Here is a 21965-nt window from a genome sequence, read left to right as displayed (position 1 = left end):
GTTAGATACACAGTTTAGTGATGTTAGATACACAGTGATGTTAGTTAGATACACAGTGATGTTAGTTAGATACAGTTAGTGATGTTAGATACACAGTGATGTTAGATACACAGTGATGTTAGTTAGATACACAGTGATATTAGTTAGACCCCACCACCTCCACACCACCACAGCAAAACCATCAACTTGTATCCCGCACTTGTCAAACTGGTGAAGGAGGCGTGTGACGATTAACCCACCCATCCCTCCAGCCCCGTTACTTTGCCACTCGCAATAATCACAACCACCGCTAAGTGTCAGTGACCTCGCGTCACTCGTGCCAGGCTAGGTGCACCGCGAGACCAGTAAGTTACAAACAAACACGAGCATCGCCAGCCAGCGAAAAAACAAACAACTCAAGCACAAACCCACCTTCACGTTCGCCGGTCTCCCGGCCATGCTGCCAACGAGACTCGAGTGGAAGCAGCGAGGTGGATCTCCTCACAAGCCCACCACAACACGCATGTCCCAACAACAAATGGGGGGCTTTTGTTGTTGCCGTGAACAAAAAAATATTTCGGGGGGGGGGGGAGGAGGACGGTGAGGAGGAGAGAGTATCGGTGGTTTTTTGCAGAAAATAACAACTAAGAAGTAGCAAAACGTCTCTCGCTTCCAATATGTCTGCAGCTCGCAAGCGATCCGGTAACACAATCACCATCGCTTCAACAACTCTCCACCCACCACCACCCCTAAAGCCCCCCCCCCGTCCACCACCACCAACCCTCCCCACCACCACCAAACCCCCCCTTTTATTTTTTCAAATGTACTCACTTCCAGCCCGCGAGAACAAAAGCCCTTTAACCAATCACCCAGCTCGGTGAGGCTGGCTGCGGAGACGTTGCTGCTGTTGCTATGGTGATGCTGCTGACAGGCAGGGCTGTACCAAGTGGTGAACATTGCGGAGGGGGGGTGGGGTGGAGGGGGGCGGTGTTTGTGAGGGGGGGGGGGATGTGTGAGGGGGGGGGCGCGCTCGTTGTTGGAGGAGGCTGCCAACCGCTAACGGTCCCCGGACGTAATCGCACAGAATCTGGTATCTTTGTTTAATATATATGGAGGAATTCGATGAGATGTAAAGCTAAGAAAAAAATCCACACATGTCCAGTCGGGTCGGGACATTATAAGAACAAACAATGCAGAAAAGACGCAAAGTATATGAAAGGAAACCAAATAACTTTGTACAATACATGCAAATTAAACTGAACAATTTCATTTTATTTACAGGTTAAGCCCACTAAGCTAAAGTTTTTCCCACTAAGCTATTAACTTATTTTTCAGAAGCGAACTGGCCACATATGATAGCTCAGCAAAGTGGCTTATCATGTGGAAATTTTTCGCAGTAAAATAATCGAAATCATCTTTAATGCGCTTTGATTCTAAATGTGGAGGGAAAAAGTCAGAGGATCCACAAAAAAAGTCCACGCGACCACGGGGAGAGAAATAAAATAAAACTACGTGACTTTACCGAAAGAACCAAAGATTATTATGGATTCCTGCAGTCACGAAAGCTTCAAATCCAAATATACAGCAGCAGGCGTCAGGGTCAGGGTCGGACCCACGACCTCTTGCATATCAGGCGGGGACGCTAACATCACACCAACGTGGCAATCGTTCATTAATAAAGTCCTTGTTCTTCTCAATTAATATTTGACCTCTGTGTGGAGCAGCAAGGAAGTGTCGGTTTAAAGTGAATTTGTTTGATGGAAGGAAAAGTGTACAGAGCTTGTACAAATGATCTTCTGCGAGTCTGCCTGGGATGTGCACGGCAGTAACAACTTGAATTATTAATAGAAATTAAATATTTCACGTGACACTGACAAGTGAAACGATTCACCTTGGAGTTTACTCAATATTTTGAAAAACTATTGAAACATTTGACATTCGGAGTGGCTGAGAATGAGATTTATTTTTTGTTAAACACGTGGATGTGCCATCATCAACGCGAGGTGGTGGGTTTCATTGAAATGAATGTTGAGCCTTCTTATATTGTGGAGTTGATCTCAATGCAATGAATGATGGACAACATTTGTCAGATTACAGCCAATGTTCTCTCAGACTAGAACGTGTATACATCTTCGCTCGCAGCAATGATTTTGTGGTTGCAATGCTGTCAACGATCACGACATTTTCAAGTGCTTACAGTGCCTGAACATAAATCCCCTTAAAAGTATTTTTAAAAGCTCTATCATGGTGGATAGTGCATTTGTTATAACACGAGACTGGCTTGGGGGCCGTCCATAAATGAAGTCACGCTCCTAGAGGGGGGAGGTCAGACATGTGTGATGAGGGGGGGGGGTGAGAAATGTGACGTCACATCAAAATGCACAACTTTAAATAAATATAGACAACACGTTCTACTTAATAAAATAGACTTTATAATAAATGTTTTCTCCTACAACATCAGAGTGCAGTGCCACATTAAATACGCGATTTGAAGCATGGAAATATGGTTTTTGGGGGGGGAGGGCAGAGCTTTGTGGCGTCATATTTGAGGGGGGTCTGACTTTTTGTGACGCCGTGTGACAAGGGGGGGGGGTGAAAACATAGTCCAAAATCGCGTGACGTCATTTATGGACGGCCTCTTATTACACATTCTCAACATGGATGCCTATCTCGCGCCCATGCTTTAGTCATGAAACAAATACTACAAGCGTTGTATATATTTGAATGCACGTAAAATTGTAGCAACTTACAAATTGTTATTTCTTCACTTTGAAGCCAAAAAACTCAAAGCCAATATATTCACAAATAATTGTAATATTTGAAATAAAAAAATACAACATGAAAATTTTAACTTCAAATGTTAGGGGTATCCTTTTTTCAAAGGTTTTTCAATTGGCCGCTGCATGAAGGAATCTCCCCATAACATATCAGTCATGGGGGAAATTGTTGACCATTCTTCACCTTTGCTGGTCCATGGTGGGTTGGTTAAATTTGGACAGGTGGGAGAAAATCCGGTTCAGATTTCACTCGCCACTGATGGTAGCCTTCACTCAGAATCAAACTCAAAACGGCCTCCTGGTTCGTATGTGCATTATGACTGTGAGCTGCATGTCATTAGAAAATGCACTCCAAGTGCCTGATTTCCTCAAGAGAATCCACTCCCTTCCAGGTCCCCTGCCAGGAGATCAAGCCATTTTGGCCTCCCTCCCAGATTATAGCCGGCGTTGGGCTAAGTCTCAAATAAACTTTCAACGAGTCATGTGGGATGTAATCAGTACAGATGGCCCAGCCAGCAGAGTCATGATTTTGCTAATTAAGGTAAAACCAACGAATTCTTAGATCAGAGTAACATGTGATTCGCCAGTTTTAGTTAAGCTCAGCTCAGCTTTACATGGGTAAAAGGGTCCGGGCGCAGATTTGTCGACAATCAAGCATCACGTGCGATTAAGGTTCAAGCCGTGATGTTCCGAGCATTAAGTGTAAACAAACCTGTAGGTGGAAGCAAAGTATAGATTCTGCGGGTTCATGGACACCCACTGACTTATTGGTGACAATGCATACTTACTATTACTCGAAAAACATCAATACCTATCTACTTATATGCTTGATATATATACTGTGCATATTGTATATATTTTTTTTAATGATGTATTCATGTTGGGATGCTGCCATGGTTGTCCCTTAATGCTTTGCACACTAAACTGGCAATCCAGCAGTCACCGGTTTAATCTCCCGGGCACAGCAGCTGAAACAACGTGTACGTTTCTTAAATCTCCCCGGCCTCTGGCTATATAACTGTGGGTACACCGAGTATACATTCAATCAGCATAGCCGTGGGTGGTGCGTTCTCCCATCTCTTCCAAAATGTTCAGCGTGGAATAATAACTCAGGTACGCTGGAGAGGGGCTCTTTAGAACTACCTCAATGGATGGCCCTTTCACTTGCAGTGGCTTGAGGAAGACATTTCAGGGCTTCGCCTTTTACCTTTTTTACACTCATGTTGTAATATCGATTAAGTCATCGTTAGAATTGTACAGCGGTAATAAAACACGTTTTCATTTAAAAATGTTTTCTGTAATGGAGGAAAAAGTCGAATTTTATCAAGCACAAACGCGTATCATCCGATCCGTGACATGGTGGCTTAACGGCAAGTGTATAAAAAATATATCACAAAAGAATATCAAATTGGGTATTTACACATATGTTGCAATAACTGTAAAAGCAATCACCTATTTATTGCATCTGCAAAGCACAACTATGAAATTGCACACGTATGTTGGTCAAGTTACCCTTCATGAACATATAAATAACCACTGTTCTGCCTTATAAATGTAAATGGTAGAACACAAACCCATTAAAAAAAACATAGCAGAGATAAAGATTACAAAATCATTTCAACTGCAAGGTGAATCAATGTGAATCCACACTGCACTGCAGTATTTTATACTACGCAAAAAAAGTTAATTATGTTCCAATAACAGTTAATGAAGAGTGAAACCTGTTTCGAAATTGTTAAATCAAATGTATGCAATGTGCTGACTGGTAATTGTTAATGACGTTCTGCATGATTCCACACGTAAAGCAAAACTTTTACTCTTGTTGAATTTGTAGAGTATTATTTTCCCCTCTTGGCAGCCACCTGCTGGCCAGCATATCCACTATCTTTCTAAAATCTGCACATCATAAAAATGTTATTTAAAGACATTGTCATTGTCACAAACTTGTTAAGTCTTCAATGTAAACCCATATGTGGTCTTATATCCCACTGAACGTTGCATTCAGGTATTAATAATATGTTAACTAAAAATTGTATGCTATAATAAAAAATGCTAATGAATGTAATATATTATATTACACTGTAACACAATTTTTGTTCCTGGGTAGTAAGTGTTAATTCGTAAATGATTATGCCTCAAAAGTATAGAAAATGGCTATTATTACCCACAAACTTTGCTTTTGTGACCAGGACAGTGAAATTTAGAAATGTACCTATTTTCAATGAGAAAACGGGCGAATTTGTGTATTTTCGTTCACAAAGTCAGAAAACAACATATGGATCAAAATTAATATGTATTTATACTAAAGTAATAAAAAATTACTACAAAATATTTAGAAGTGAGTAGTTTTTCGAGATTTACGATTATACTTTAAATCACTTTCACGAATCAGCCCCCAAATGTAGTCTCCAATCATACTCTTAGATTTTTTCGGTAAAGTCACGTAGGTAAAAAAAATGAAAATAACTACATTAAATCAACGCGTTTCGGAGGCAACACAAGTCTCCGTCTTCAGGTAGGACCGTCACAGCCAAATTTACTGTATCAAGTGCTCCAATCATGTTCTCGTTATACTGTCCTTGGTTGTGGCGTTCAAAGTCCTGGTGGAAGCGCTCGCCTTGCTCCTCTGTGTATGCTCCCATTTTCTCCTTGAATTGATCAAGATGAGTCTCAAGGATATGGACTTTGAGGGACATCCTACAGCCCATTGTGCCATAGTTCTTCACCAGTCTCAACCAGCTCCACGTAGTTTTCGAGCTTATGATTTCCCAGGAAGCCACGCACCACTGCGACAAAGCTGTTCCAAGCCGCTTTCTCCTTACTCGGGAGCTTCTTTGGGAATTAATTGCACTCCAGGATCTTCTTTATCTGTGGTCCGACGAAGACACCGGATTTGACCTTTGCCTCAGACAACTTCGGGAAGAAGTCTTGAAGGTACTTGAAGGCTGCCGATTCCTTTTCTACAGCTCTGACATTGTTTCATAAGGCCCAATATGATGTGCAGTGGTGGCATCAGCACCTTCCGGGGGCCCACCAGTGGTTCCCACTTGACGTTGTTCCTCCCCAAAGTCCCGCCTGTGGTAGTGTGCCTTGGTGTTTAAATCTTTTGTAGTAAATTTTGTATGATTTTAATATAAATACATGTTAATTTTGATTAATATGTTGCTTTTTTCTGACCTTGTGAACGAAAAGACACAAATTCGCCCGTTTTCTCATTGAAAATAGGTCCTGGTCACAAAAGCAAAGTTTGTGGGGAATAATAGCCATTTTCTGTACTTTTGAGATATATAAGCAATTAGGAAATAACACTTTTTACCCAGGAACAAAAAAATGGTAACTGTGTTATCTGCATATAATATAATCGTTGATTGCTCATTCACTAAATTGTACACTGGTAGTTGAGGTCAGTAGAAAATGAATGGTTTAAATGTGAGTAAATTCACTTCAAATAATATGAAGTACACATTTTAAAGCCTTCATTACTTTCCTTAGATTTTCTTCATCATTTATACTTTAAAGCAAAGCCAACATTTTAGTGCTTGCCTCATCTTTTGACATTTTTTTTTATCACTTTGAGTGCAACATTATTCAGTTATAGACAATGTTTTTTTAAAAAGTCTAATGGTTTGACCATGTGATTAAATGCTGTGCTGGCTAATATTTATCTGGCATGTGATGTGCAATGTTAAAATCGGTGGCCAAGCGTGCCTTTAAGTGAATGGGTATATTAGAAAATAATGTACAAGTGTGTAAACGCATGTATAGTGCTACACTGTGTGAATTGCTATGTGTGTGTATGTAATGCAGTAGATTTTCACATATCACAGATCATGTGCTTTATTCCCAATTGGTACTGTTTAAATATATTATTAAGAAAAATAATGCATAATTGAAAACAAAGGTCTGAAATCATGAAGTCATAATAATAATGTAGCAAGAATGTGCATGAAGAATGTGTCTAATAAAAAAAAACATACCCTCCAATTGAGAGCTTGTCAGTCTCTCCTTGCATTGTTAATCATAGCAATCATTGTTTAGCCTCGATACATGATCAAATTTACTTTTCCCACACTTTCCGCATGAGAATAAAAATGTGTAATTTGACTTGCATAAGAAGAATACTCTCATAACAGCAAAAAAGCTAATTATTGTGAAAGCATATTGCGTAAGACATTAAATGTTTAAGTTTACTGTTGGGCGCATCGCTTTGATGACACTGCAGTCGGGCCCACAGTGCTGGCATTTGGTAGTCTTGTCACTTGAGAAATTCCTTCCTGATGCAAGTGCTCCACCTTTGACTGCGTGTGTTGCCAGGAGCTCCCTTGGTGTTCCTAAAAGTGCTGAGGCAGACCTTTTGTACACTAGTAATCTACAATTAATCCGTACATTATCTACTTGGAAGATCTCTACAAGTTCCAGCTGATTTCATTATCGGTTTGCCTGCAAGCTTTTATAAACTCTCACATTTTACTTGTTTTATTCGAAAGTGGTTGCTACTTCAGCACTTTTAAGTAAATGAATAAAAATCAGCGCAAAGAGAAATGCATATTTTAGCAATCTCGTATGAAGAAGTATACCGTACTTACATACGGTCTAAAATATTTTCACACGTGTAGTAATTTTTCCATGACAGTATCAATTTTCCGTGGCAGGTTTGGTCACGAGAGATAGCTGGTGAGTGACATACCAGTTCTTTCACGTAAATTAAATGGATGAACTTCACGTGCAGGATAAATTAAATTCAACAACGGTCATCAAGGCAACTCGGATTAAAAGCGCAGTCTCTATGCACTGCTAACGCCTTATCAACTCCACATGCACAGCCTATTGTCAACAGTTCTGCAATGCGTTCAGAGACACTGCTATTGTAGATGCAATGTACACCGAACAATTCATATGTTGTGGATTACCACTCACCCATTTACACTGAGCCCTTTATTCCATTCTCCATTACAATGTAAGCCCGAAGAATCACAATGACAGATTTAAATCTGGACTGACAATGATAATGGTTTCCAAGCCAGCTATTGGAACATTGCCTTTTTAGTACGTATTACACATGGACGCTATGCCTCGATCATGGGCGGTGGTGACTTATGGTTGTTGTTGGTGTTGTTTGACTTGCATCCCGCTGGGATTTTTTCACACAGCGTTGGTGTACGGTGTTTTTTTCTGCAATATTTTGCTGTCTTTTCTTGGATTTTCTGTTTGCACTTAGTCACATATTCACTTTAAGATGTTTTTTTGTTCATGTTTTTGTTTTTTGTTTGTTGCGGTTGCACCCGATTCAAGAGCCGAATGGCTCCCAGGACTATACCTAATAAATGAACTTGAACTTGACTGATATCCTATTATGGAATAGGCTCAGAATACTACAAGCACCATTGTTCAAACTGCCAACTTGCCACAACGGGATAGCCAAACGCATTGTTGTTCTAGTATTTTTCAGGTTGACTTTCACGATCATATGACCATTTCATTTCTATTATTCTTTTATCATCATCGTGTACTGTACTCGTCTTGCCGAAAACCAGGCGACAGCCGCTTCATCAGCAAAGTGGAAAGGAGGACTCTGAGAACACCGCAGAGTTCGGTCAGGCGACGCTCGTGAACAATTTGCAATGGCACGGTCTGTCGCTGAACACATCCACAGAGTGGGTTCTAGTGTGTGTGGCAATACGTTCCCGAGCTAAATGCCAACGTCGAGGACTGCTAGCCACAAGAGGACTTGAGGAGAGAGTCAATCTAGTTGTGCCATTCCTCCGTTGACGGAGTGCAGACTACGGTGGGGTTTACTATAAAGTCCGTATTTCGGGTTGCATGGGCACAATCGCTTGTGTTTTTAATCCATCATTCACGAAGGAAGTGTGTGCATCGGCCTGTTGAAGCTTTGATGTGGTTGATAGTTACACCAGTGTCTTCGAGGAGTGTCAAATCCAGGAGGTGCGATGTTTTGGGGCTCGAATGAGGTGTTTATTCTCGACTTCCGCGTTGTTACGCACCTCCAATTAGCACGGTTGGGAAAGAAGTTCAACATAATACGTTCCGCTTTGTTCACCAGCGTTTTTTCCGGATCTGGGTGAGATTCTAGGGTGGTGACAGCACGATCCCAGTCGGGTGATCGGACTTGAGTTGGCAGTGAGGTGCATTGTTGAGGTCTTCGTTAATGGGTCAGTTGTCGTTGGCAAAAAAAAAAACATTTACATTTCTTTGTATTTTGCATGTCTCTATGGATATTTTTGGTGGCAGAATGTTTTCCAGAACAGGGAGCCAGGGGATTGATGTCAGTTTCAATGTTCCGGTTAGGATGCGCATTGTATTATTTAATTGTGCATCGATCAGTTTTGTGTACGAACTCCCGGACCAGGCCGGAGCGAAGTGACTCTGCCACTGCATAGATCATTGATAGGTCGGCAGTTCGTGGAACACATCAGATGAGGTGTCCAACGTCGTCCTTGCAAGTTTCTGAAGCAGGGAGATTCTTGATTTGGCCTTTTCAAAGATCTATTTTACGTCTTGGCTTCTATCCACGATAGCCCCAATGTATCTTTGGAGTGGGGTCAGTGTGCATTGGGCTACTACAGAAAGACACATTAATAGTGGCATCTGTTGCACGATTGTTTTTGGAAGGATTTGGTCAGTCCCCAAATACAAAGGGTGGGGTTATGTTCACGTAGGCCTCAGGTGCAGAGGGAGTTTGGTTGCACATGAACCCTGGCTGGTATGGAACCTGTTGAGCAGAGTCTGTGACCGGCATGGCATCTGGAAGCCAGGAAGACAAGCGGTGGGGTCGGAAATAAGGAAGTGGTTCTCTGACTGTGAGGGCTATTTAGGGTGGCACTGAAGTGTATATTTGGCTGTGGGCCATAACAAAACATGAGCGGTTTTTTATGGTTCGCCATTAAATTATTAGCATTTGGTTAATTATTTTAAGTTAATTAATTATGTCTCATTTGAAATATCATCAAAGCTCAGTATTTCAAATATCTAATAATAAGTGGTCAAATGTATAATGAAAAAGAAGAGGGAAATAACAATTGTAGGATTCAAATGGCATTGCCGGCAGCTTAGCTGATGCAGTATCTTTTGAAGTTACTTTAAATCTCATTCAGCTTCAGGGAATTCAGCACAGTCGGCACATCTGTGCAGCACAAACAATAACATCTGCCACTGGATTAGAGACATAACTGGAAACGAAATCCCTTCCCACTTAAATGTGCAACTCGGCGATTTTTTTTTTTTACATAATGGTGTGAATTCTGCCTATATCACACAAGCAAATACAAATTTGTTCACTTATTCATGCACTATCCATGTCTATAATAAATGAGTTTCTAACTTCCTCACTACATTCTCGTATTTTTTTTTTGTAAATAATGTATTATGTAATGAAATAAATGCCTAAATCAAGAATTCTGTTAACATCATTATCACTCTAGTCTCACAGGCAATGAGCATTGCTTATGGCGGGCCAATAAAGCTTTGTCCCTGTTTAATGCACCATTTTTAGAGCCCCCCTGAGCACACACGATGATTGGAAAAATGTTCACAACTCAAGTGAGAAGTCTACAATTCACCGGATGTAGCACTTGGAGGCGAAAGTCATCTGTAGTATCAAAATATGTATAACAAACAATCATAAATTTCCCCCCTGTGTATTTGTAAATCCTTGGATGTGAAAGAAATTAATATCATGTCGATGCTTAAACTTCAAGAGGGCATACACCTGAACAACAAAAGGATAATATCTCGTACGCACAACGCATGCAAGCACAAGGAAGCGTTATTATTTATGTTTGGCTTTGCATAATATTATTTCTGTAATTTCAAAAAAAGAAAGCACAATGTTAAATTCAAATGCTTTTTTCAACTGAATTATTGAAAAGAGCAATATCTATAGGAGCCCGATTTTAATACGCATTATAAAGAGCCTATTTATAGCCACCGCACGGTACATTATTATACTGCAATTAGAAATGTAATTCGACATGTTTTTATTAACTCACATTATAAAGGTTCCATACACCACACATACATATTTAGTGTATATACCAGTTCATTAATATTAAATAAAACATTGCATGAAACTAGATTTTAAGTGTTACAAAAAACGCATTTTACTTAATTTAATAACGCGTTAATGTTATTTAATTGAACGCATTCTACCATTCTAATGTGATGTCACCGTAAAAACTCATTCAAATGTTAGTCCTCGGTCAGCAGCATTTTACAAGCTGTGACAAAACATATTCCTTCAACTTTGCAAGTGTACCCCGAGGCTGTGCAGTAATCACGCAGTGTATGTTTTAGATATTTTAATGGTACATTCTGATTCAAAACAATTTACATTTCAAAGTGATGTGGTGTCAGAATTGGTTAAATCAGAGCACTGCTGCTTTTAATGATGAATCACTTGTTTTATCTTAAACTGATACGCTTTGATGATTAAGGCCACAGTGCATTTGTAAAATAAGAATATCAGGCCTGATCATTGCTCCGTGGTGGCCCAGTGGGTCATTAGGGGTGACTAAAACGTACTTTCAATTCTCGAGACAAAGCAAGCAACAGAAAAAAAAATCTACCAGTGGTTAGACTCAAATGGCTTTAGGAAATGACGTGAAATCAATGTCACGAAAGCAGACACACAGACTGCTTTTTAAAATAATGTAAGATAACCTAATCAGCCTTGCTATAATCTAAACCAAAATCACACCAGAGCCATCATCATTATTGTCATCATCATCACCGCTGTCGTTATCGTAATCACAATCAAAGACCGTAAATCTCATTGACCTAATTGTAATCATCGTCGCTGTACGCTGCTGAGGTGACAGTAGATATTGGCTGCACCAGTGACTAAAACGGTAGTTTAGTTTAATCACCATGCAAAAAAATGATGCTGCATCACCCCCCCCCCCCCCCATTTGTCAGAGGATGCCAATGTGGCCCAGAAACTGAATCATCAATTCCCAATCATTGTGAGAAGCTTTTGAGGTTAAAGGCACTGACCCTGGTGGTCAAAGGCCTTCACGCAACCCCCCAAAAATAATGTGAATTTAATAGTGTGAGCAATATTTGGAACGGGGAGATGTATTGCATGGGAATCACGATATCAATAACAAAGTAGTTTGAAGATGTTGATGATGATGACATTTTTTGAGAAATCTACAACGACATTTTTTGTCATGTTTTAAATTGATAAAGGTACAAAAGAAAAGCCTTGTTTATTTCATTTCACACCATGCTTTCGTTTTTTCTAGACATTAAACAATTTAACTTATATAAGCAACATTGGCAGTATCAATAATAAATATACAAATAAAAGTACGTTCACATACACATGCTAAAGGCATCCGTTGATGTTGGTGGTTGAATAATTCAAGTGAGCAAAAAAGAAACGCCTCATAATAATTTATTTTCTGTATGGCAGAATTAGTGGGTTTTAATCATGGCAAATTGGGCAATCGTAGGGTTAATATGCCCCATGCACATGCAATGGACCAAATCTGATTACTTAGCAGCAGAGGGCTGTGGAAAGCGCTGAAGAATGCAGCTTGTCAGAGTGGAATTATTTACCCACATACTGCGGAATGCAGAATGGATGCTACACATAAGTCACAAACCAGCCAATGCCGAGAGAATTAAAATTGTTCTCAGTAAAAATGGCATCTAGGTGGAAATGTTCGTCATTAATTTTTTTATTTTGTTAATATGTTTGCGTGTCTGACGCAAATGCAATTTTACTTTTTTACTGGAGTGAAAAATTTAATGTTAGAAAATAATTAACAGTCATACATTTCAGGGGGCCACTAACATCTAGCGAAATAGATATAATACATATGTCTAAGGTAATGTTTACAATATTAAATATTGTGCTACATACGTTAAACCAGAATCATATATATTACAGAACTGCTGTACCATACGTGGTCACTATGTATTGCAGTCTGCACTCCAATAAGCAACCACTGGAATGGTTTGGGGGAAAAGTCAAATCTAAATGGTGGGAAAAGTCTGCCTCGTACGCTGACCAAGCTCACTTGATGCAGCCAATTCGGCTGTGACGGTCCCACCTGATGACGGAGACTGGTGTTGCCTCCGAAACGTCGTGATTTTTTGTTTTATTTTATTTTCATTAATTTTGATGTTTTACCTACGTGACTTTACCGAAAAAACCTAAGAATATGACCAAGCTCACTTATGAGCCTGGTACGTTTGAGCTCACAGCACGCATGCAACTACACAGCAGTGTTTGCAACTCTTCCCACTTCCTACCCACAACCGCAATAACCACCTCCCAGGAGTCAGCCACCAAATGATCCTTATGGCGGTACCCCGGGGTACCAAATCATACTAAATGGCCGAGGCAATTAAATATTATATTTCTGGGACACTATTTTTTCCAGGGGTGTTACTTAACTCCGCGACTGGGGTAACCAATCAATCCGAAATCAGTGCCACTCCGCGATGTCGAAACGCCAAACATTCGCATTAAAAACCCGCTATGGAAAAATGCAACTTTGCATAGTGCATCGTGCACAGCTCGTCGAGATGAGTCGATTGCCGCATCGCCGACCATCGACAGACTAAAAACGACTGCATCACAGACATTATGCGAGAGCCGGGGTACTGTAGGATCCCGAGATACCGCCATAAGGTTCAGAAATAATCCAAGCTCATGGTCTGAGCATACTTATTGGCTCCTCGAAAGCTACCGAGGTCAGCAGTAAGAGGCAGAATATAAGGATCTTCTAAAAAAGGGTCTTGAGCAGTGCACGTGTGTGTGTGTGTGAGAGCTCTGGGATTAAACCGACTGAACTCAAGTGAGTTCATGAATTGAGCTAGATCAACTTGCCTTGGACTGTTTAAAATATGTGTAAGTCAAGGGGTGTAGGCAATTACCATATTATATGGCAATATGTTTTACATTTGATCAGCTAATTAAAGTAATTTGTCAATCCAATATTGGATGAAGGGGTAGAGTCGTTGCGCGGTGATTCATGCACTGTGCTACGGACCTGGCATATAGTATGTTTTTGGGGTTTGGCCATGTTTGTTTGTTATAGTACAGAGTTAGACTGATGGCCTTAATATAAGTTGTCTTGTTGTTGTTGTTTGACTTGCATCCCACTGGGATTTTTGCACACAGTGTTGGTGTACGGTGCTTTTTCTGCAATATTTTGCTGTCTTTTCTTGGATTTTCTGTTTGCACATTGTCCATTTAAGATGTTTTCTTGTTCATGTTTTTTGTTTGTTGCGGTTGCACCCGATTCTAGAGGCGAATGGCTCACAGGGCTATACCTAATAAATGAACTTGAACTTGAAATAAATTAACTTGATGTACGCTGAACTTCTTTCACACCGTACGTCGCCAACCATGATAATCGGAGTGATATCTGAACCAGTCCTGGGCATCCCCATCAACAACGCGCACTGCTCATCGTGTGGTCAATTAACTCACACAGGCGACATGGTGTACGACGGCATTCATCCAGCAGTAGATAGAAAAAGGGCTGAATATTATTGATTCATGAAACAAATTAGCAAACAATTATATCAGTGCCCACGAGACATCACAGCGATCCACTCCACTGCTCCTGACGCGGCTATCTGGCTTGGGCACCTGAATGTGACATTGGAGTTGTTGCGCCGCATCTCCATCGGCCGTCGTCCGAAGAGAAAGAAGTGCTCATGAAAAATACCACGGCGTGGATCTTGAACGAGAGGTCAGTTGTAGGACTGCTCTTAACTGGTGAAAGCAAAGCAGAGCTGCAGAGAGCCTTTTGAAGCGTCCCATTCATAGAGGGGCCCACGAGACAATGGCTACAATGATTTTGTTGTCGAGCGTGCCTTTGTAATGTAATTACGCAGCATCTCATTATTTATAAATTACTACTGTGAAGAATAAATATGTTTTTTTTAATGCATTTTTAATAATGAACTCGAATACACATTAAAAAAGTTACAATTGCTGCAGACCGTAGAAAATCAATTTGTCTTTCGCAGTAATAATGGGAGAGCATTAAATGCACAGGGTTTCGAGATATACATCGATAGGAGGAAGGTGAAATCAGTCCCCTTTGCAGCCTGACACAGACTCGTCAAGGAACAAAAAAACAGCATAACGTGAACTCCGATCATCCTGGAAGCGTTTTTTTGGCGAGCCAGCGAACAAAGGCCGCTTTGGGATGCGCTTCTGCGGCTGTCTGGAGCGCTCTTGCCTTCCGATGTTAGGGAGCCACTGGAGCAGTGGCGGCTCCTGCAAAATCTCTCAGGGGGGGCAAATGTCTGGATGATTGATAAGGATAAGGTCCACCCATGCAATGGATAAATTAACAGCTTAAGCATGTAAAGGCAACTTCACTTCTTTAATATTAATGAAAAATAAAGTGACTCTTACAATACATCTTGTTTGTTTCTATACTCACTATTAAAACAAACCACTCAAGTTTCTTTTATTAAAGATTCCACTAGGTGGCGACAAATTATATTGTTGGATGAAACGTGCTTACGTATGATGACGTAAGCACGTATGATGACGTAAGCACGTTAGGGCGAGTCCTCCCGGAAGCCATAGAGAATGCATTGCAGCGCCCCCGTTCGAAAAAAAACATCTTTGAATGTAAGTCTATGGGACCACTCGGGGCGATTCTCAGCCGGAGGGAAATCGCCCAAAAAGAGGCGGTACTCCACAGAACGTAGCATGACGCTGATTGGACTATATCCAGAGGCACAGTGACGGCTAGCGTGACTCTGTGGTTGAATGACATTGGTGGTGCGTCGCCCAATCGCCCTAATGAAGAAACCGCCCCTGCACTGGAGCTGTGGACTTTTAAATCATCTCGATTGAAAACTCATTTCTCCAGAACTGCTTTTTGTGTTTGCCTTGTTTTCCTTCCCCCGCACCTCCATGTAGCACGGTTGGCTACGTACGGTGCAGAAGACGTGCATACAACACATTCTCCATAAGGCAACTGATGCTGAGCTGTGTGATCTGCGCCGACGACATTTCCCGCAGCATTTTTTGTTTCCTAACTACTAATTATATCCAATTATGGATAGCAGAGCTATGCACGATGTGAAACATGGCACTGCAGAAATAATTATGTGAGCCCCGTCAAATCGGCCTCTTTTACCCAACACAAGGTTCACTTCAGTTTTAGAGATACATTCTCGAAAAGTCGGTACATTCGTAACTAAAGAAGTTATTCTTAACCGGGTTTAATCAATGCTCGGACTAACGTATGCTATCCCAAGCTGATAGATGTTATTTTTAAAGTCATGCTGGTTTTTTTTCTCCCCTAAATGCTATCGTGGTCCTGAAATTGCCGTACACGGGAGATGCCATTAACGGTTTGTGTCTCCGATCTGCGTTGACCCCCCATAACATCACAAGGATTTCCCAGGGAGGGCCCAGCTAAAAGCAAGTCACCCCCATGGCATAGCAAGCCGCAACGCCCCGGGCTGTCGGGGCTCCGTTACAGCTTGCTTGGCTGGTTAAGGCCACTGTGGGAATCCGGACTTTGAGCACTCGCCCATTCCACAAATCAGGCCGGCCCGCTATTAAGTGGGCATGGGAAACGCAGCACTCAATGGTTCAGGAGGGCTTGCTCAGTATTCCAGCATCGCCATTCTTCCCCTGAGCCAATCTGCGGCCTCCTCTGCCCACGGTGTTAATTATGTTGTGTAAACTACCTCGCCACCAAATCGCTCACTACTCAAAATTCTGACACTCAATGTCCTAGACACAACTTTTGACAAAATCAGTCATATGACCCTGGGGTAATATATATATACACCCTATTTAAACTTTGATTGTTTATTTTATTGTTATGTTCATTGCACCACAGATGGTGCTGTTGGCATATATTGTAACAAGCGGTATTTATGTGTGTATGTTCAACTTCTTTCGCACCATACATAGAAAACAGTGCTCAATCGGAGGTACGGGAGAAAGACGAAATCACAAAAAGCAGTTCTAAAGAAATTACTTTTAAATGTACACACCACAATGTGCTGTGAGTACGTAGATGCTTTTATTTAGTTTGATTTATATAACAAATGCACATATGTCTAGATTTTCCTTAAAAGAGTTTGCAGATGCTGTATACATATATATTTGCATTGCAGTATTTACGCACGCTACCATGAACATTGCTTTTATACCACTGGGTCAAATTTGTCTCATTTTCATTCTTGTGATGCGGTTTTTTTTTTTTTATAAAGGAGCACTTGTTATAAATAAGTGGGTGAATTGAAACAAAATCACATCCTTGCCTGTCCGTGCACATTTGAATTTGCATAAATATGTATGGTAAGCATGCACATTCCTGCAGACACCAACGAACAACCGCACGGCTGTAGAGTCACGTGCACATTTGAATTGTACACGCACACTGAATGATTGTAGAGGTCCATGATGTCGTAGATCATGTGCTTATCAGCGTGCGTTTCATAGCACATTTTCAACAAGTACATGGAGGACACAAATATCATGACACCTGCTTTTCAAATAAACATGAATGCTATGGCGTATTTCACAAATAAATACAACCGCGTATTACACACATGTCCGATGTAGGTCGTAAACCTTACATTTGTTGACGTGTTTTGATGTAATCCAAAAAGCCCCTGTGACAGCACCGTGTGCGGTGACGGAATCCCTGGTCTGACGATCAGGCGGTGCCAAGCAAGTGACAGCCAAGTCGATAAACACAGCATTGTACCCTTGTCACACTGCAGACGGAATCCATCCAAAGGATTACTGGACAGATATGGACAGTCACAATCGTGACTGGGCAAATAACGGTCCTTCCCAGATCACACGATAAATTGCGTCGAGGTTTGTAGTTATTAGTAATAATAAACGCATGCAAAAAACAAGCACATATTGGTTGGACTTTTTACTAATGCATAAATGTATGCACATACCTGTGTGCACCCCTTCTGTTATTACAAATGTCACCAAGTCTCAATCCACTTCGAGTGGCTGCTACCTATTTCAATAACACATTCTCATTTTATCCGCCCCCCCCCCCCACTACTCTCTCTAAATATATGTGCAAATGCCTCGACAAAAATTGTATTCAGCAGAAAAAAATATTTTTTTTATCACGCAAGTACAAGTTTGTATCCATTAACATATTGGCGCGAAGGTACGGACAGATACTCTTTTGCGTGCGATGATGACGGCGGAGGAGGATAGTAGGGAAGGATTAGGGCGAGCACTCTGAAACACGAGCTGGTGCTCATCATGATAATAGCTTCTTACATGGCAATTCCTCTGCATGAGGCCACACACCTATGCACAGCACCACCCCTTTATTGACACGGCGCCTGGTTAAGCACTTAAATATGCACAGTTTGAATGGCACCTACTGCGCTACAGGGTGGTCCAAAAGTCAGGACACATCGGGTTGTATAATGTATTTTTAACGTGTTAATTGTGTATTCTTTAAGTTCATATTTGATCTGTTATTATTCTTGAGTGGGGGGTCACCACGAATGTGTTCTTTACTAGACCGTCCTACATTCATTTCAAAGATAATTCATGCGTGCATTAATTTTCGATTTAAAGCTTTCGTGACTGCAGGGATTCATCTTCCCATTCAGACGCTGTCTTCCCGACAGACCTGTTCTTCACCTGAGGACGGCTGCTTGCGTCGTGGCCGAAACGTCGTGAGAATTATTTTATTATGTTTAATTTTTATTATTTTATTATTTCCCTTCTACGTGACTTTACCGAAAGAACCAAGAAGACATGCATTAGTGTTAATGATAGTAATTTAGAATATTTGTTCAAATTAATTAAATCACCCTGTGTGTCCTGACCTTTGCGCCACCCTGTAGAATAATAACTTGGGTTTCTAATGTATGAATATATCCACCGTTATGTGACGTGCAAGTGTAGCGTTTAGAGATTTAAAACAAACCCTGCCAAATACTAATAAGTTGCGCAACGACGGAGGACATTGTAATTAGCATTGACAATTGTTGTGTTTCTTAAACAACGTTGCGTTGTTTAAGAAACGTGTCATGACGTTCATCACGGTCTATGCCCAGGTGTGCCCAGTTTCCATCTCTCTAGTGTAAATAACAGACCAAATTAATTCACTTCAAATTACTCGAGTAATGCAATGTAAATGCAAATCAACAATTACCTACGTCTCATGTAAGTTAGAGAGATTACAAAACACTTATATGGATATAATTTATATATCAATTAAAATAACTAATTTAATGAAATTCCGTATTCAATTTGCGTGTAATTTAGATATTGCCCATGCCTGCCCGAGTAATCACATCACTCTGACAAAACATCTTCACAGCAGCCATCTCCCTAAATAATCAGAACGAACAAGTGTCTCTCTTATTCTTAGGTTTTTTCGGTAAAGTCACATAGGTAAAACATTAATATTAATAAAAGTAAGCTATCGATACAGCTATCGTGCTGTGACGGTTCCACCTGAAGACGGAAGCTTGTGTTGCCTCTGAAACGTCGTGATTTTTATTATATTTTATTTTTATTTTACTTTTATTAATTTTAATTTTTTACCTACGTGACTTTACCGAAAAAACCTAAGAATATGAATCCTTGCAGTCACGAAAGCTTCAAATCTAGAATCCTCTCACTTCATACAGCTATCGTGCTGTGACGGTTCCACCTGAAGTCGGAAGCTAGTGTTGCCTCCGAAACGTCGTGATTTTATTTTTATTTTACTTCTATTAATTTTAATTTTTTACCTACGTGACTTTACCGAAAAAAAACTAAGAATATGAATCCTTGCAGTCACGATAGCTTCAAATCTAGAAGTGTCTCCCTCCCCGGCTCAGCTCACAAGTCCCTCAATCAAGGCATCCTCAAAGGCCTGCCCAGAGGTCTTCCCAAGCAAATTTCAAACACAATATTTGAATTCTCATAAACCTATTTTTCACCTCCAATCCAATAAATTCGAATCAACATTTATTCCCCACAAACAATGCAATGCAATTACGTAAAACATCCAATGTCTTACGTGCTATAAAGAAGGATCATTACTCAAAAATGTACCTATTGTAGATTGTTTCCCATGAAGCCAGTATTATTGACGAATATGTAAACAAATGTTGGTTAACTTTGCCAAAGATCCAGTCATTGAGCCAAATTAAAACACTTTCTCCAGGTGTGGGAGCAATGCAAGAATGGTGATGTCATCTTGAAATGCAATTCCTGTTCATTAATTAATCCTGGCATTTGTTCAGTTCTTAAACACCCTGACCCTACATCATCCCCCCCATCCACACAGCGCTCCTTCCTTCACAGACTCTGATGAATTGATCAATCTGGTGACTCATGTATCTCTCATGTCAGATTTCCATGACCAGGCTTGTGAATCAGGCTAACAGGCTCAGCCCGGAGTTCCCACTGCCCCTTCCAGCCCGACTGAACAACAACCAGGCTCAGATGGCAACAGCAAGCTGACCTGGCCCACGCTCAGAACGAGTGATAACATCACATAGTCAACAAAGATATGGCTAAGATACAGCCGTAATATTTTGGACAAAATTAATGATATTTTGGAGTTCCCGAGTGTCTTTCCTTCAAAAAGGGGACGTGCATGGCAATTATGCAAACCACGGAACTTTAAAATACAGAGTAGGGCACGACAAGAAGGCTCGGTACCAATTCAGTCGTCAGTAGTTGCATATCATTCAATTATAGTCAGAGTTGAACTCTTCACATCGGTGATAAAGTGCGGGGTTAACTATGTGGATCCCACCCATAATTCCAACCGAGAAGAAATCTGAGAATCATTATTGTCCACCTGAAAGTTGTTCTCAAAAATGCAAGGTGGGGGGAAAAATGTTGAAATTTGATGAAATCATTTATTTTACGGAATTGCCTCCTCCGGCCATGGGAAGTGAGGGGGAGGTGGGTGCGGATCGGTTGGGACTGAGCCCACAGAGCCACCGCCAGTAGTGTGGGCACTTGGGCCCATGCGGTTCTGCTGATACGGTACTGCAATAGCCCAGGGCCGTTCCTGAGCCACTTGGCCTTCTTGCCAGTCGTCAATAAAATTTCACGTCAAACTCCGCACTTGAGTGTAACAACCTTGGAAATGCGCTAATGATATGAATGTTTTACCATATCTTCATATATTATCCCCGTGGCCAGTATTTGCTATTTCTAGAACTTAGTAGCAACTTTTAAACGTGTATATTGATTTCCTTGGGAATTCTAAGTTGTCTACCACAACCAGTGATGCAAGTATTATTTTGCAAACGTCTATGCTATGCGTAAATGCGTTCTGAAATGTTGCCTAAGAGCAACAGTACAACAAATTCCAGCACTTTAAGCAGCTGAAGAGGCAATTTCAGAGTGAGAAAATAACATTTGAAGGCCAACAAAACGATACTCACATATACACAAAATAGTGGACGCTGCCATGACCCGCACCTCCGATGAACACGGTTGGCTATGTACGGTGCGAAAGAAGTTCAACATAAACACGTGGTGCAATGGTTGGCACGTTGGACTTGTAATCCAGATCGCCAGTTCGATCTCTAAGCACGTCAGTTGAAACAATGGACAAGTTTCTTAAATCGCCCTTGCTGCCTCTGTCCACCCAACAGCATAAATGTGCACACCACCATTAATTAGTCCATCGGCAGGTCAGGTGCGGTGGAGGAAAACGTGGCTGTTCCCACCTTTTCCGATATGTTTGACCAGCGTGGAAGAGTAGGCCAAATATCCTCTAGAGCTTCCTCTAGTGGAGACCATTCTACCAACAGTGGTGTGAGCAAGCAATCGTGGGCCTGCACTCCTATACCTTTTGTTCAAAGGAGGTATATCTCTCATGGGAAAACAAAATTGGAATTCCATCATCCTTTGATGTCAAGCTGACATCACCATTATTCTGCATAAATCTGCACACAGCCTTGCGATAGCCACCAGCTCAAGACAGCCGAGCTTGTAGCATTTTTAATTGAGATGGGTTTTTTTCACCCCTAGCCACTGAATTGCCTCTTCAGCTGATAAAGTGCTTGAATTTGGTCACGTTGCCCTTAGGCTGTGGTGAATTTTGTCCCCACTATGGAGAGGGTAATTCAATGTTAGACTCTCAGGAACAAATGGAAGCAGTAGGAAATGCTGCTCATGCTCTATTGGTGAGTCCTAACAATGATGGAACCAGTGTCCTGCTGCCTAATTTAAGAATATACCACACTCTC

The 21965-nt window shown here is 41.0% G+C and overlaps 1 protein-coding gene across 1 annotated transcript in view; it reads right to left on the bottom strand.

The window, feature by feature from the left end:
• Window positions 1-694, bottom strand: part of LOC144722038 (tight junction protein 1-like) — a 144659-nt gene extending 143965 nt beyond the window's left edge. Inside the window, exon 1 of the mRNA XM_078600110.1 lies at window positions 412-694. Coding sequence (XP_078456236.1) covers window positions 412-438 — 27 coding nt within the window. The 5' untranslated portion in view covers window positions 439-694. The remainder of the gene's footprint in view (window positions 1-411) is intronic.
• Window positions 695-21965: the final 21271 nt, after the last annotated feature.

This window comes from Lampetra planeri, chromosome 13 (genome assembly GCF_965212315.1).
Source record: "Lampetra planeri chromosome 13, kcLamPlan1.2.h2, whole genome shotgun sequence".
Classification (NCBI taxonomy): Eukaryota; Metazoa; Chordata; class Hyperoartia; order Petromyzontiformes; family Petromyzontidae; genus Lampetra; species Lampetra planeri.
Note: the sequence above shows the minus strand (reverse complement) of the source record. Positions and strands in the feature narration are given on the sequence as shown.